The sequence below is a fragment of the Lynx canadensis genome, chromosome A2 (genome assembly GCF_007474595.2).
Source record: "Lynx canadensis isolate LIC74 chromosome A2, mLynCan4.pri.v2, whole genome shotgun sequence".
Classification (NCBI taxonomy): Eukaryota; Metazoa; Chordata; class Mammalia; order Carnivora; family Felidae; genus Lynx; species Lynx canadensis.
This window is the reverse complement of record NC_044304.2, coordinates 9648375-9664654: the sequence shown is the minus strand read 5'-3', so window position 1 is coordinate 9664654 and position 16280 is coordinate 9648375. Positions and strand designations below refer to the sequence as shown.

The 16280-nt window shown below is 48.8% G+C and overlaps 1 protein-coding gene across 1 annotated transcript; it reads right to left on the bottom strand.

Annotated features, from left to right (window-relative positions):
• Positions 1–45: 45 nt before the first annotated feature.
• On the bottom strand, positions 46–2753 carry RLN3 (relaxin 3). Its single transcript, XM_030302064.1, has 2 exons — positions 2557–2753; positions 46–816 (listed from the first exon to the last, which is right to left on the bottom strand). Exons 1-2 carry the CDS (start codon positions 2751–2753, stop codon positions 591–593), a joined length of 423 nt encoding a protein of 140 aa, XP_030157924.1. The 3' UTR covers positions 46–590.
• Positions 2754–16280: the final 13527 nt, after the last annotated feature.

Below are 16280 nucleotides of genomic sequence, written 5' to 3'. Positions count from 1 at the left end.
ACACGCCGCAAAGTCCTTTGGAACTTTTATTATTGGGGTCGAAGAAGGTTCCGATCGGTCCCCCCCACCGAGCCTCCCACCCCAGGATGGGTGAAGGGAGCCCAGGGGTCCCCACCATTATTCTAGGGTCCACAGCTCTAGAACCCCAGCCGGTGGAGTTGGAGGAGGAGGGGCTGGAAGGCAGGGAGAAGGCACCGAGCAAAGGCTGGAATGGAGCGGGGGCGTAATTTGGAAGAGTGGCCACAGTTGGGGCAAGAGAGAATCACAGTTTGGGCAAAGGTCTCAGCGTGGCCGGTTTCAGTACAATAGGGGCGCCACTGCGGCAGGGAACGGTATAGGCCAGGCAAAGGCATGATAGGACCTAAGGAGAGGTCAGGGGTCAGGATCAGAGGTTCCCATTTGGCCAGGTAGGGAAAGTTTGCTGGGGTTTAGGAGAGGCTGGTCAAAGGTCAGGGTCATTGGGTGGGGGTGGGGGGCGGCGTGTCCAAGTGCACAGTGCCTGACCCCTGACTTGCGGATGAATGAACGCATGAGGGGCCAGAGTCAGGTGCCCAGCTGGCCCCTGGGCCCCTGGCCACCCGGTCGCTGGTCTAGCAGAGGCTGCTGATTTCACTCTTACTGCACCCCCACTTGCAGCAGTTGCTGGAGAGGCCATCCAGGACATCACGGACAGCGCGCGGAGCCCCTGGAGTTCCCTGCCAGCCAGGTCGGTCTGCATACAAAGCCCGGGGGTACTTGGTCAGGGCCAGCCACTCGCTGGAGGCTACTGCCCCGTCCAGCTCGCTGTCTGTGTCAGAGTCTGTGTCTGGGAAGGTGAAGGATGAAAAGAGTTAGTGCTTGGGGCTCAGCTGCGATCACACCCAGAGGCTGTCTCAGCTACTTCTATTCTTGTGATGCAGCTTCATGGTCAAAAGTTTTATCCCATTCAGGCCTACCTTCCAGTTTTTGTTTTTTTTTTTTTAATTTTTTTTTTTTTCAACGTTTATTTATTTTTGGGACAGAGAGAGACAGAGCATGAACAGGGGAGGGGCAGAGAGAGAGGGAGACACAGAATCGGAAACAGGCTCCAGGCTCTGAGCCATCAGCCCAGAGCCTGACGCGGGGCTCGAACTCACGGACCGCGAGATCGTGACCTGGCTGAAGTCGGACGCCCAACCGACTGCGCCACCCAGGCGCCCCTACCTTCCAGTTTTGACAGGCAGATTATTCAACCTCACAGAGCTTGACTGTCCTCTCTTGTCATTTCTTTTCTCCTACTCTTTATTCACTGAGGACCTGATGGTTAAGAACACGTGTTTGGGAGCCTCTCTGAGTTATACTCTCGAGCACATGAATGTACTTCTCCGACCCTTGGTTTCCTTGTGTGCAAAGTGGGGATAATAATAATGCCTACCTTCTAGGGTTTTACGTGGAGTAGATGACAGAATTAATACCCATGGAAAAGCTTAGAACAGAGTCTGGCACACGAGAAGCACTCACCATATACTTACCATGTGCCAGCCACTGTGTTGTTGTTGGTTTTTTTTTAATGTTTGTTTAGTTTTCACGGAGAGAGAGAGAAAGAAAAAGCAGGGGAAGGGCAGCGAGAAAGACAGAGGATCCAAAGTGGGCTCTGTACCGACAACAGAGCACCTGATGTGGGGCTCGAACTCACAAACTGTGAGATCGTGACCTGAGCTGAAGTCACACACTTAACCGACTGAGCCGCCCAGGCACCCTCTGCCAAACGCTGTTTTAAAGGATTTAGTGGGCTAACTCCTTTATTCCTCACAATGACAACCCCATGAGGTGGGGGCACCTATTACCATGCCCATTTGCCAGAGGAGAATACCGAGGCACGGTTTCGTAAACCAACTTGCACAAGAACACGCAGCCATTAAGTTGTAGGTCTCCTACTTGAACCCAGGCAGCGTGTCTTCCAAGTCCACCTTTATATCATCACCATCATGAAAACTTCTGTTTAATTTTTTCGCCAGGCTCCTGCCCTTCATGAAACCAGGCCCCATGCCCCCCGCTTGAGCCCAGACTGAGCCCCCTGCCCACCGTCCTGATCTGCTTTGACTCAGTGTTGCCACTTAGCCATCCTGGGAGATTCAGGGACTGTGCCTCTCATTTGCAGATAAGGAGGCTCAGAGAGGGTAAGCAACTTGCCAGGAGGGTCACCAGCTAGGTGGCAAAATCTGGCCTTGTATACACCACACCCCTCACACTACCTTCCGCAGAGGGTTGAAAAGCGGTTCAGTGTCAGTTTCTCAATGGCGTCCCATCTCCCACCCGACCCCCCATCCTTAAGGGCAGGCTCATACACAGCAGGTGCTCCAAAAACAGCGGCCAGTTCTCTCACGACTCGGCAGGTCTGCTAACCGGCTCCTCCCTGCCTCGGCACAGCTCTGAGGCCTGGGCCAGTTTCCCCAGCTGTCCCCTAGGACAGGGACTCTCCTGCCCCAGCCCTTCATCTCATCTCCATCCCTGGCTCCTTAGACCATCCCATGTCCCATCCATTGTCCACCCCTCCCCGCCACACTACACCCCCCCCCCAGCCGCACCCCCCCAGCCTCACCCGTAGCTTCATGGGCCAGGATGTCTGACCGCCTCCATCGGGAGCCCCCGCAGGTGAAGATGACGGCCCGGATGAATTCCCGGCCGCAAAGCTTCACTCCGTAGGGTGATGCCCGGGCCTCGGTGCTCAGCCACAGCTCCCCAGCCAGCACCCACACGGCCAGCAGCAGCAGCAGCAGCGAGCGCTTGGCCATGCTGGACAGGAACACCTGGGACGCTGGGGCACAGCGACGCAACCTCCCTGGGAGTCTGTGTCTCTGCTGCCTCCTGGCCCCCCATTTATACACCCCGGGTTCCCCCCACCTGTCACGGAGAAGGCAAGTGACCTCCTTTATCTCCTCCAGCAGAGGGGAGGCTGGCATGCCCCCCCCCCAACCCCGACCTTTCCCGTTTCCAGGAGCAAGTGATAACCTTTAACCAGGGACGGAGTGACGTGCTCCAGCTCACCCTCATCTTCATCTAGAAGGGCGAGAAGGTCTCGATTCAGCAGAGACCGGGGACCCAGACCCCACCAGACCCGAAGAGAGGGCACAGCCAAATACAACCCCCGCATAGGGCCGGATCTCCTCTAGGATAACAATGATAATGAGCGTTTCTGCTTCCGCAGTGTGGGCTAGGCTACAAGGCCAGGCACTGCTCTAAGTATTTTGCATCTGTTTCATCCTCCCAGTGACCTATGATAATGGTTCTCAAATTTGAGCAAGCCTCAGTATCTCCCAGAGGGCTCGTTAAAACACAGATTCCCGGGCCCTATTTACAGAGCATCTGAGAATCTGCATTTGCAACAAATCTCCAGGCCGTGCTATTGCTGCGTTGCTCCAGAAACGGCACTTTTCTTTCTTTCTTTCTTTCTTTCTTTCTTTCTTTCTTTCTTTCTTTCTTTCTTTCTTTCTTTCTTTCTTTCTTTCTTTTTTACATTTATTTATTTTTGAGAAAGGGGATGGGGAGGGGCAGAGAGAAGGAGACAGAGGATCTGTCGCAGGCTCCTCGCTGTGACCGCAGAACCCGATGAGGGGCTCGAACTCACGAACGTGAGACCGTGACCTGAGCCAAAATCAAGAGTCAGCTGCTCAACCGGCTGTCACCCAAGGCACCCCAGAAACCACACTATTGAGACCCACTGGACTATGAGATTAGGACTAAGATTATGCCCATATTACAGATAAGGGGATATGGAGAAAAGGGCAGAAGGGTACGTCGCTGGAGAGTCGCTGAGAGAAGAGGAGGTGGGGGGAGCATTTTATTCATCAGCCCTTTCAAAGCAGTACAATCAGATATGACTCCTGATTACAGATAAGGAAACTGAGGCACAGAGTGGTGACAGAAGGGGCCCAAGCTTGGCTAGTAAGTGGGGGCGGGGATGGGGATTCAAGCAGAGCCACCTGACTCCAAAATCCATGCTCTCCAAGGGAAAATCTTAAAGATCACAAAGAATATATTATGGGTACAGGGTTGCAGTTTTGCAAGGTGAAAAGAGCGCTGGAGACAGATGAACTGGACACGTAAAAGCGACGAAGATGATCAATTTTATGCGTATTTTACCACCATTAAAAAATAACTTTAAAATGTTTAATTAAGGGGCGCCTGGGTGGCGCAGTCGGTTGAGCGGCCGACTTCAGCCAGGTCACAATCTCGAGGTCCGGGAGTTCGAGCCCCGCGTCGGGCTCTGGGCTGACGGCTCAGAGCCTGGAGCCTGTTTCCGGTTCTGTGTCTCCCTCTCTCTCTGCCCCTCCCCCGTTCATGCTCTGTCTCTCTCTGTCCCAAAAATAAATAAACGTTGAAAAAAAAAATTAAAAAAAAATGTTTAATTAAGATAACATACATCAAGAAACTGGGATGTGCTGGGAAGCGTTTACCAATGAGTTCTCCAGAAGAAAGAAAAAAAAAAAAAAAAAGAAATTAAAAAGACCCTGGTTTGTAGCAGCTGTTGGTTTCCGGCCAATTTCAAGCTACCAATATGACGTCTGCGTGGTCAGCAGAGTCCTGAAGAGTCAACCATCAGGTCTCACAAGCGAGTGTCAGCTGACTCGGCCAGAAGTGCAGTTGAAAGAATCATAAACAAGACACCCATGTTGTTACCGCTCAGGTCAGGAAATGGGACTGTGCCAGCAGCATAGACATCCCCCGCTGCATAATCCTGTCACAGGCCCTCCCACCCCCTAGGGGTAGCTTTAGTTGTCGCTTCTTTGTATTTTGTTGCGATTCTAACCCCAACATGTGCATTTCTGGGACAGATAGTTCTGTTTCCTTCTTTCCTTGTGCATTTCTCTTGCCTTCTTTGTTATTTTTTATTTTAGAGGGAGAGAGAACAGGAGGTGGGGAGAGGTGCAGAGGGAGAGGGAGAATCTCAAGCAAGCTTTATGCTCAGCACGGAACCCAACATGGGGCTAGCCCCCGTGACCCTGGGATCATGACCTCAGCCAAAACCAAGAGTCCGACGCTCAACCGAGCCACCCAGGAGCCCCATCAATTGAACTTTTGATAAGTATGACACACTTAAGGAAGAGCAAACAGATCATTCGTGGACACCCGGAAGAATTTTCACAGACCAAACATACCGCGTAACTATGACTCGGGTCCAGAAACACCCCTTCCAACCACCCCCCAAGATAGAGGAACGAAGCTCCACCTTTTGGGAAGGGAGAATTTGGAAGGATTTGTGGACATACGTCAAAAGTACAGTAGTTGAGGGGCGCCTGGGTGGCTTGGTCGTTTACGCGCCGACTTCAGCTCGGGTCATGATCTCGTGGTTCGTGGGTTCAAGCCCCGCATCGGGCTCTGTGCTGGCAGCTCAGAGCCTGGAGCCCGCTTCGGATTCTGTGTCTCCCCCTCTCTCTGCCCCTCCCCCACTCATGCTCTGTCTCTCAAACATGAATAAACGTTAAAAAAAATTCTTTTTTTACAGTACAGTAGTTGAGATACGCTTTGGATGAAACACTTTGAGGCTCTGCAAAGATCTTGTTTCCCAGTTTACCCACTCGCGCTAGCATTCTGGGTAGATTGTGTGCATAGAAGTGTTACTGTGGTGTTTGTTTATTAGTAATCTTTCACGTACCTCATCCCTTCCACATTTACTATTACTTATTATTTGGAATTCTGGAGGAAGAGTTGTTCTGTCTCCAGTTATTTGTTCATTCATTTATTTATACCAATATGGACTCGTGAACGGTTATTTCAGTCTTTGGGTTGTAACCCGACACTATTGTTATTTATTTTGTTCCTCAAACTGTTCCAGCTGTGGCCATTGGGAGCTCTTTCAGTTGGCTCCTGCTCTAAGCATTTTATTTCAGGCGCTGTTCTTTCGCCGTGACTCCGTATTTTTTGTTGGCTTGTTTTTGTTTTTTTAGCACTTCTTATTTCCTGGCACCTCAAGAAACGCGGGGCTTGCCTCGTGTTTTCCCTGCCCCAGTCCTAAAATCAGACGCTTTCCTAAGGAGTCAGGATTCCCTTTTATTGGAGTATCACAATGGGAAGTCAAGACCTGGGCACTGGGTGTGTCCATCACTACTGGGGGTGGGGGTGGGACGGGTATGTCATTGCTGCTAGGTCCTCTCAGCTGAGAGTCTTCCTTTTTTAATTTTTATTGATTTATTTTACTTTTTTAATGTTTACTTTTGGGAGAGAGAAAGAGAGAGAGAGAGCAGGGGAGGGGCAGAGGGTGAGGGAGACACAGAATCCGAAGCAGGCTCCAGGCTCCGAGCTGTCAGCACAGAGCCCGACGCGGGGCTCAAACCCACAAACTGTGAGATCATGGCCTGAGCCAAAGTCAGACGCGTAACCGACCAAGCCCCCCAGGCGTCCGGCATTCATTTTTTTAAAATACTGGGTAAAATTCATAGAGGTAAAATTAACCATTTCGGTGTTACATGTACATGTTTGTTGATAGCACTATTCACACAAACAGCAGGAACAACCCGTCAACAGATGTATGGATAGACAAAATGTGGTAGATCCATACAATGGAATATTATTCGGTCATAAAAAGAAATGAGGTTCGGATACACGTTACAGCGTGGTTGAACCTTGAAAACATTACAGCGAGTGAAAGAAGCCAGACCCACAAGGTCACATATTATAGGATTGCGTTGATCCGAAATACCCAAAATAAGCACATCCCTGGAGACAGAAAGCGGACTAGTGGGTTGCCAGGGGCTGGGAGGAGGACAGAGTGGGGAGTGATCACTACTGGGTATCCCTTTGTGGGGGTGAAAATGTTTTGCACAGAGGTAGTGGTCGCAGAACATTGTGACTATCCTATCTGCCGCTGAATTGTTCACTTTAACATAGTTTTGTGTCACGTCAATTTCACCTCGATTTAAATAAACAATACTAGGGGCTCCCGTGATGGGCTGAGCTGCGTTGGAATCCCACCCTTGCCTCTTTCCTGCTGTGTGACCATAGTAGGCAAGGAAGGCATTTAACCTCTCTGTACCTTAGTTTTCTCACCTGTAAAACAAGGAAGATTCAATGCGCGCATCTTAAAACATCCCGGGGCCGGCGGGCAGCGCTGTGTACTTCTGTTATTTCTACTTGACACATTCTCTCTGGATCCGAACTTTATCCCTTTGTCCTTTTCTTCATGACAAACTCCTGGCCTCTGTTGCCCCCTGTGGTGTCTTGGGCCCAGGCAATGCTCCAGGAAGCGGGAGTCATATCTGATTGTACTGCTTTGAAAGGGCTGATGAATAAAATGCTCCCCCCACCTCCTCTTCTCTCAGCGACTCTCCAGGGACGTACCCTTCTGCCCTTTTCTCCATATCCCCAGTGCCTGGCTCAAGGGCTGGCAAAGAACAAACTCGCTGGGAAATAATTGCTGTCTGTCTGAGTTTGACTGCCTGGCCCATAACCAGAAGGCTCTTTTGTGCTTCACACAGAATCAGAGTTTTGAGCCCAATATAGCTGCATTCAAATTCCAGTTCCTATGTGAACTTGAGAAAGGCCTTACACCTCTCTGAATTCATTGGGAAGACGGAGTTAATTGTCATATTTCCTGGGGCGCCTGGGTGGCTCAGTCGGTTGAGCCTCTGACTTCAGCTCGAGTCATGATCTCGAGGTTCGCGAGTTTGAGCCCCATGTCGGGCTCTGTGCTGACAGCGGTCCCCCATTCTCTCTGCGACTCCCCCGTTCACACACTCTCTCTCTAAAATGAATAAACATTAAAAAAAAAAAAAGGAAATTAAAAAAATAGGCCTATTTCCTTCCTGGAGCTGTTTGGGGACTTGGGTGAAATTCTGTAAAGTGCTGAGCACCACGCACAGCACACGGTAAGTGCGGTGGGTTGGGTGTGACCCTGCACAAAGATACCTCCCCGCGTCCTAACCCTCCGGAACTCTGAACCTGATATTATTTGCGGAAAGGGTCTTTGCATACGTAATTAAGGCCTTTGAGATGAGATGGTCCTGGATTATCCGGTTGGACCCTAGACCCAATGACACAGGAGAGATAAGGCCATGTGAAGACAGAGGCAGAGGTTAGAGTGATATACACGAAGAAACCAAATCATGTCTGGAGCCACCAGAAGCTGGAAGAGACACGGAAGGACCTTCCCCCAGAGTCTTTGGAGGGAGCATGGCCTTGCGGACCTTGATCTCAGCCTTCTGGCCTCTAGAACCGTGAGAGAATACATTTCTGCTTTTGTAAGCCCCCCAGTTTGTGGCAACTATCAAAGCAGCCACAGGAAACGAATACGTAAGAATTAGGAAAGCCCGCCTGCTACCAACATCATTATTATTTTCATTACCATTATTATTTTTGGTCAGCATACAAATGCACCCAAAGTTTACCAATCCTAAATAAAACCACTCTCTCCAAACTTAACTAATCCTATTTCTGGATGGTCGGTACAGCCTGGTGCATCAGGAAATAAAAAGTATAAGATCGGCTGCGGTATCTCCCTCCCAATCTCAGCCCCCACTTTCCCCTACAGGTAACTCACTGCTCTTAGTCTCCTGAGTATCTTTCCAGAATTTCTGTGCACCTGTACAAACATGTGAATATAGGTTCTTATTCTCCCCCCACCCCCCCACATACACACACCTACTTTTACATGAAAGGTAGCATTTAAAATTGTTTAATTGTGGTGGGGCGCCTGGGTGGCTCAGTCAGTTAAGCATCCGGCTTCGGTTGAGGTCATGATCTCGCGGTTCGTGGGTTTGAGCCCTGCGTCGGGCTCTGTGCGGACAGCTCGGAGCCTGGAGCCTGCTTCGGATTCTGTGTCTCCCTCTCTCTGCTCCTCCTTGGCTCGCTCTCAAAAATAAACAAACATTGGGGCGCCTGGGTGGCTCAGTCGGTTAAGCGTCCGACTTCAGCTCAGGTCGCGATCTCGCGGTCTGCGAGTTCGAGCCCCGCGTCGGGCTCTGGGGTGATGGCTCAGAGCCTGGAGCCTGCTTCCGATTCTGTGTCTCCCTCTCTCCCTGCCCCTCCCCCATTCATGCTGTGTCTCTCTCTGTCTCAAAAATAAATAAACGTTAAAAAAAATTAAAAAAAAATAAACAAACATTAAAAAAATGTTTTTAATTGTTTATTGTGGTAAAATATACATAACATACAATATGTCATTTTAACCATTTTAAGTGTCCTGTTCAGCAGCATTAAATACGTCGCATTGTTGTACAGCCGTCCCCACCATCCATGTTTACCACCCCTATATTTTTAAATCTTCTCAGATGTTTTTAAATTTTATTTTTAAAATTTATTTATTTTGAGAGAGAGCGAGGGAGCATGCACACACGTGCACAATAGGGGAGGGGCCGAGAGACAGAGAGAGAAAAAAAGAGAGGGAGAATCCCAAGCAGACTCCACGATGTCAGCACAGAACCCGACCTGGGGCTCAATCCCACGAACCCTGAGATCACGACCTGAGCCGGTATCAAGAGTCTGACGCTTAACCCACTGAGCCACCCAGGCGCTCCTCTTCAGAACTCTTTCATTTTCCCAAACTGAAACTCTGTCCCCATGAGACACTAATCTCTCACTTCCCCCCTTCCACTCAGGCACCCATCATTCCCCCTTTTGGTCTCTATGGATTTGCCCATTCCAGGTACCTCGTGTGAGTAAACTCCTATGACGTTTGTCGTTTTGTGTCTGGCTTCTTGAACTTGGCACAATGTTTTCTTTTCTTTTCTTTAATTTTTAAGTCTATTTCTTTATTTTGGGAAAGAGAGGGGGTGGGTAGGGGCACAGAGAGAGGGAGAGAGACTTCCAAGCAGGCTCTGAGCTGACACAGCGCAGAGCCTGATGCGGGGGCTCGAACTCACAAACCGTGAGATCACTGTGTTGAGCGGAAATCAAGAGTTGGAACCTTAACTGACTGAGCCACCCAGACGTCCCTCTTTTCCTTTTTTTTTAAGTTAATTTATTTATTTTGAGAGAGAGAGAGAGAGAGAACAAGGGAGTGTGTGCATGAGCAGGGGAGGGGCAGAGAGAGAGAGAGGGAAACAGAGAATCCCAAGCAGGCTCCACGCTGTCAAGTGCAGAGCCTGATGTGGGGCTTGAACTCACAAACCACGAGGCCATGACCTGAGCTGTAATCAAGAGTCAGATGCTGGACCAGCTGAGCCACCCAGGTGCCCCAGGCACGACGTTTTCAAGTTCATCCATGTTGTAGCATGTGTCAAAACTTCAATTCAGGGTGGCACGTTTTATACATTCTGCTACACCTTGCTCCCCCCCCCACCTCACTTAACAACAAATGCCAAAGATCTCCCCATATTGAAACTCTCTTCACACACCTTGTTGTTGCTCTACAGCTAGGTAATATTCTGCTGTGTGGATGTCCCATAGTTAATTTCACTCCCAGAGATGGGCGACATTTTTCATCCGTTTGTTCTTGAGCTAACACTGCAGTGAAAAACCTTGTAGAAATGTCATTTCGCACATATGCAAGTGTATCAGTAGAAAAATTCCCCAAAGTGAGATTTCTGGCTCGAACAATATGCGCATTTGTGCTTTTTATAGATATTGCCAAATTTCCCCTTTGGGGGATAGATTAATCCACACTGCCTCCAGCAATTAATGAGTGTTCTGCTCCTCTATGGCCTCACCCACAGAGTGTGTCAACCTTTGGATTTTTGCCAGCATAACAGGTGAAAAATGGTATCTCGGAATAGAGAAAATTTACACTTCCCTTCCATAAGTACAGTGGGACATACTCCATGTGTTCAAGAGCTATTACAGTTTTCTCTTTCCTCTCTGGTCACCTTCGTTGCCCGTTATTTTTTAGGTTGTTGATCTTTTTCTTCTTGATTTCTAGGGGTTCTTTATATATTAAGGAGATCTCTTATCTGGTTATCCGATGGGGGATAAATATTTTCTCCCAGGTTGCCGTTTCTCCAAACTTTTAAATTAATGAACACTGACATTTATTGAGAATTTGATGGACGCCTGGTCTTGTGCGGTGCTTTAAACACCCTAGTCAACCTGACTGACATCATTTTTCGTCTCTAAATACTACGTATAACATGCATCTCTAGAAAATAAGGATATTTATACACTGACAAATATACAATCATTCTTCGGTATCATCTTACGCCGAACACATATTCAAATTTCCCTGAGTCTGTGAAATGTCTTTTCAGAGTTGATTTACAGCCCAGACCAACAGAACTTTCTACGATGGTGGGAGTGTTCTATATCTGTGCTTTCCACGATGGTGGCCACCAGCTGGCTACTGAGCGCTTGAAATGTGTCCAATAGCGATGAGGAACTAAGTTGTTCGTTGTATTTTATTTTAGTGACTTTTATTTTTTTTTAAGGGTATTTATTTATTTTGAGAGAGACAGCGTGTGTTAGAGAGTGGGGAAGGGGCCGAGGAGGAGACAGAATCCCAAGAAGACTGCACTGTCAGTACAGAGCCCGACGCCAGGCTCGAACTCATGAACTGTGAGATCATGACCTGAGCTGAGATCAAGAGTCCGGCGCTTAGTTGACTGAGCTACCCAGGCATCCCAAGTTACTTTGAATTTTAACAGCATGTGGGAAATTACTAGTCAGGATCCCCGATGCACGTAGGTGCAAAAACCCTCAACAAAATATTAGCAAACTGAATTCAACAATACATTAAAAGGATCACACACCACGATCAAGTGGGATTTATTCCGGGGATGCAAGGACGGCTCAGTATCCGCAAATCAGTGTAATACGCTAGCAAAATGAAGGACAAAAATCATAAATGATCATCTCAAGAGATGCAGAAGAGCATTCGACAAAATCCAACATCCTTTCGTAACGGAAACTCTCAACAAACTGGGCATAGAGGAGAAGTAGTTCGAGGTAATAAAGGCCACGTACGACAAGCCCACAACTAACATCATAATAGTATAACACTGAAAGCTTTTCCTCTAAGACAGGAACGAGACAAGGGTACCCGTTCCCACTACTTTTATTCAACACAGTACCGCGAGTCCCAGCCAGAGCAATTTGGCAGAAAAAGGAATAGAAGGTAGGGGCGACTGGGTGGCTCAGTCTGTTTAGAGTTCAACTTCTGCTCGGGTCATGATCTCACGGTTCATGAGTTCGAGTCCCGCGTCGGGCTCTGTGCTGACAGTGCAGAGCCCGCTTCAGATCCTCTGTCCCCCTCTCTCCTTGCTCCACCCCCAGCCCTCGAGCCCTCTCAAAAACGAATAAACGTTTCAAAAAAATTAAAAAAATAAATAAAAGGTATCCCTTCCTCTGCCCCCCCCGCCCCCAGCAGCCACCATATTAGTGCAGATTTCAAATCTGTCTTCCTGACCCAAATACATCTAACCTACATTCACTGTCTCCATTCACCTCCCAATTGGCCCTCAGCCGTTTGCCATCTGCTATATGCTCCCCAAATGCCAGTGAACCTAGGTCTCACCCAGTCCCATCTCTCCCCAGACACTATCACGCCCTCACTGGTCCAGGCAAAGCGCCCACTGGTGTAATTTCATCCCAGATAACCAATTTCTTGCTCTTCCCAAACCACTGCCAGAATCTCTAAGACATTTGCCCTGTGTTCCTGAACAGGTACATAACCTCGAGCAATAGGATGTAGCACTGTGTATGTTTATATGCTCACTTTGTATGTGTGTGCAAGTATGTTGTGACTGGCACAACGGGACTGTGTACTAGATTTGCATCTGTACCCTTTCAGCTCAGTGATATATTGCATTTTTGTTAAGAGAGTCAAAGCGGGGGGCGCCTGGGTGGCGCAGTCGGTTAAGCGTCCGACTTCAGCCAGGTCACGATCTCGCGGTCCGTGAGTTCGAGCCCCGCGTCAGGCTCTGGGCTGATGGCTCGGAGCCTGGAGCCTGTTTCCGATTCTGTGTCTCCCTCTCTCTCTGCCCCTCCCCCGTTCATGCTCTGTCTCTCTCTGTCCCAAAAATAAATAAAAACGTTGGAAAAAAACAAAAAAAATAATAAAAAAAAAGAGAGTCAAAGCGGTTATTAACTTATTTCCTTCGGCCTCTCCCCACCAAAAATTGTCTTACCACTCGGTGGGGGGTGGGAATAGGTTGACACAAGTTCATGTGGATACGTGTGTGTCCCAAGCATTTTCTCTCAAAGCCCAAGTATTTAGGGGATCACCTCTCAGATTTTTAAAAAAGTTTTTATTTTGAAAGACTGGGGGGGACGACATGTGCCAGAGAGAGCAGGGGAGGGGCAGAGAGACAGGGAGAGAGAGAGAACCCCAAGCAGGCTCTGTGCGGTCAGCACAGAGCCTTACGTGGGGCTTGAACTCACAAACCTCAAGATCATGACCTGAGCTGAAATCAAGAGTCAGAGGCTTAACCAGCTGAGCCACCCAAGCGTCCCTCACATCTCAGATTTTTGTTTTTTAATTTTGTATTTATTTTAATTTTTTTTAATGTTTATTTATTTTTGAGAGAGAGAGAGAAAGAGCGTGAGCAGGGGAGAGTGAGACACAGACACAGAATCCGAAGCAGGCTCCGGGCTCTGAGCTGTCAGCACAGAGCCCGATGCGGGGCTTGAACCCACGAACCGTGAGATCATGACCTGAGCTGAGGTCAGATGCTTAACCGCCTGAGCCACCCAGGCGCCCCTGTTATTTTGTAAATCTCAGTTCATTCCTTTTTTTTCCCCCCAACTTTTCCTTCCGCTCGATGATGCAATACCTTCAACAATATTTTCCCAAGATCACCTTAACTCATCAAAACCCTGCTTGCAACATAGTTCCCCAAACCTGTTGGACTGGGCGTCCTCTGACACTAGATTCCATTTCATCCATGGCTACATCTGCACAGTATTCACACATTTATGATATTTTTTTTTCTCTTACCCCATTGTGTGGCTTGAAAAGTTAGAACTAGCCTGCTAAGCATAACACTTAATAATAAGCAGAAATGCACCGGCTTTGATGATGATTTGCCAGTGTAACAGGAGGATGTCTCGTTTGCATTCCAATGCACCGAGGGTCAGATTCTCCTTAGTAGCTGGCACATTCGTAGAGAGTTTTAAATTTCTTCTTTCTCTCCCTTTTAGCAAAACTCCACGGAGATCTCTTTCTCCCGCCGCTTGGGGGAGGAACAGGGTTGCGGGGTCTTAAAATGCTATGGTGTCTGGGTTTCACGCCCATTAGCACGATACTTTGTAAGCTACTTTTTGCTGCCGGGCTACTTGGCTGAGGAGTCTGGATCATGCGGCTTTCTTAGTTCATCTTGCTAGAAAAATGGACATGTACGTTGCCTCCAGTGACCCACCTCAGTGAGTATGCTCACCCGGTGCAAAACTTTCAATGAATACAAAAATTTGGAACAGAACCACCGAGGCGCGGTTCCCTTGGTTTAACAGAGACCTGATGACTGGCTTAAATGCGAGAGAAGGTTGGTCTCTGCTGGTGGATAGCTGGGAAGCCCGTGCCCTTCTGTCCCTTGATGTACCATCCTCTAGGGTAGTATCTCCAAGGACGTTTGTCTAGAGCCATCTTTGTGTCATACCTGGCTGGGGGAGGAGGCTACTGGCATCTAGTGGGTGGCGGCCAGGGGCACTGCTTAATATCATAAAACACACAGGACAGTTTCCCACCACAAAGAACAATTTGGCCCCAAGTGTCGACGGTGCCGCCTGCCCTAGAAAAGTCCCCAGTCCCTTTTTTTCATGACTGACTTATTGAAGACACAGGGACAGTTGTCATGTGGTACACCCCCCCCCCCCCCCGCCCCAACGCTGGATTTGTCTGTCTGTCGCTTCCTGATATTGTCATTTAACTTGTTTCTCTACCCTTTCCATTTCCTGCAAACTGGATGTGAGGTTGAGAGACTTCATCAGTCAGGTTTAACGTTTTGGCAAGACGTGTCCTAGGGGAAGCTGTGAACTTCCTTTCGCATCACATCGGGAGGCCCAGGGCCCTTTACTGTGCTGCTGAGCTGCCTGGCAGCTAATGCCGGTGACAGCCAGGCCTCCGTGATCAAGTCCACACCCCTGGGCTCCAGGAGCCATCCGGCACCCTGTGCCTAGTCTGTTCCCCGTCATTCTCTCACCTGCTGCTTTATGATGCCCATCGACGATCATTGCCCTGATCAAGGATTTCCTTGGCTTTTGCAAAACGGCAAATTTTCTTTTTCTTTTTCTAAGTTCATTTATTTTGAGAGAGAGAGGAAGAGGGAAGGAGGGGCAGAGAGAGAAAAGGAGAGCGTGAATCCCAAGCAAGATCTGCACTGTCAGCACAGAGCCCAACATGGGGCTCAAACTCACCAGACCATGAGGTCATGACTTGAACCAAAATCAAGAGCTGGATGCCCAAGCCCCAAAATGGCATTTTTTCTAATTCTTTCATTCTTTCTGCATTAAAAAAAAAAAAAAAAAGTTTATTTATTTTGAGAGTGAGCAAGCGGGAGAGGGAAAGAGACAGAGGGAGAGAGAGCATCCCAAGCAGGCTCTGTGCCATTATCGAGGAGCCCGTCATGGGGCCTGATCCCACGAACTGTGAGATCATAATCTGAGCTGAAATCAAGAAATGAATGCTTAATGGACTGAGCTACCCAGGCCCCCCTAATTACCAATGTTTCAGAAAGGAGTTGGTCAAGAGTGTAACTTGACTTCCAATGGTGTATATATAACGTGTGTTTTTAAGTTTCAAATTGGGGTATAACATACATAAAGGACATAGATTTCGAATGGAGAGGTCAGGGAATTTTTTATATCTATAAACCCATGCAAACACTATTAAAAAAAAATAGAACATTTCTAGCCCACACTGCCTTCCCTGCCACAAAGGCTTATAATGAATATTTGCGATTGAAGAAATGATTTCCAGGCTTGGCTGTGCTCACTGGGGGGTTAGGGACTTCAGGGAGGTGGGGAAGTGGGTGGGAGGTGGCAATAGGGCTTCTAGTCCCCCCCGTGGCCCCCATGCACACAGGGCTGGCCCTGGGACCTCCACCTGTCTCACAGACGCAGCTGCAGGGGCTGACTGGCTCTGCGGGCTGGGATTTATCCTGGCCACCTTATGCCTGCAAGTCGCATTCATTCTTGGGTGGACTTATCAGGGCTGGGGCTCTGCGAGCATTTCCAGGCTGATTGAAACTGCTGCTGATTTTCCTCTACCGTGTAGGGTCACACCCAGGGGCATCAAAGCACATCGGAAAGGCCCAGAAAAGGAGACAGGCTGTCTGGGCTCTGCTGCCTCCCAGCTGCGTGATCCCGGAAGAATCTCCTTCTACCTCTGAGACTCTATTTGCTTTTTTGCTTTACCCGTCTAGTGGGGCGGTGGGGGGGGGGGTGGATATTCCACTTTGCGG

What these genes read in the sequence shown, in the direction of transcription:
- RLN3 (XM_030302064.1), bottom strand. Translation starts at nt 2,753, where the DNA reads ATGGCCAAGCGCTCGCTGCTGCTGCTGCTGCTGGCCGTGTGGGTGCTG. An exon ending in GCCCATGAAGCTACGGGTGA is followed by an intron (nt 817 to 2,556) that starts GGCTGGGGGGGT and finishes CTTTTCATCCTT; the next exon opens with CACCTTCCCAGACACAGACT.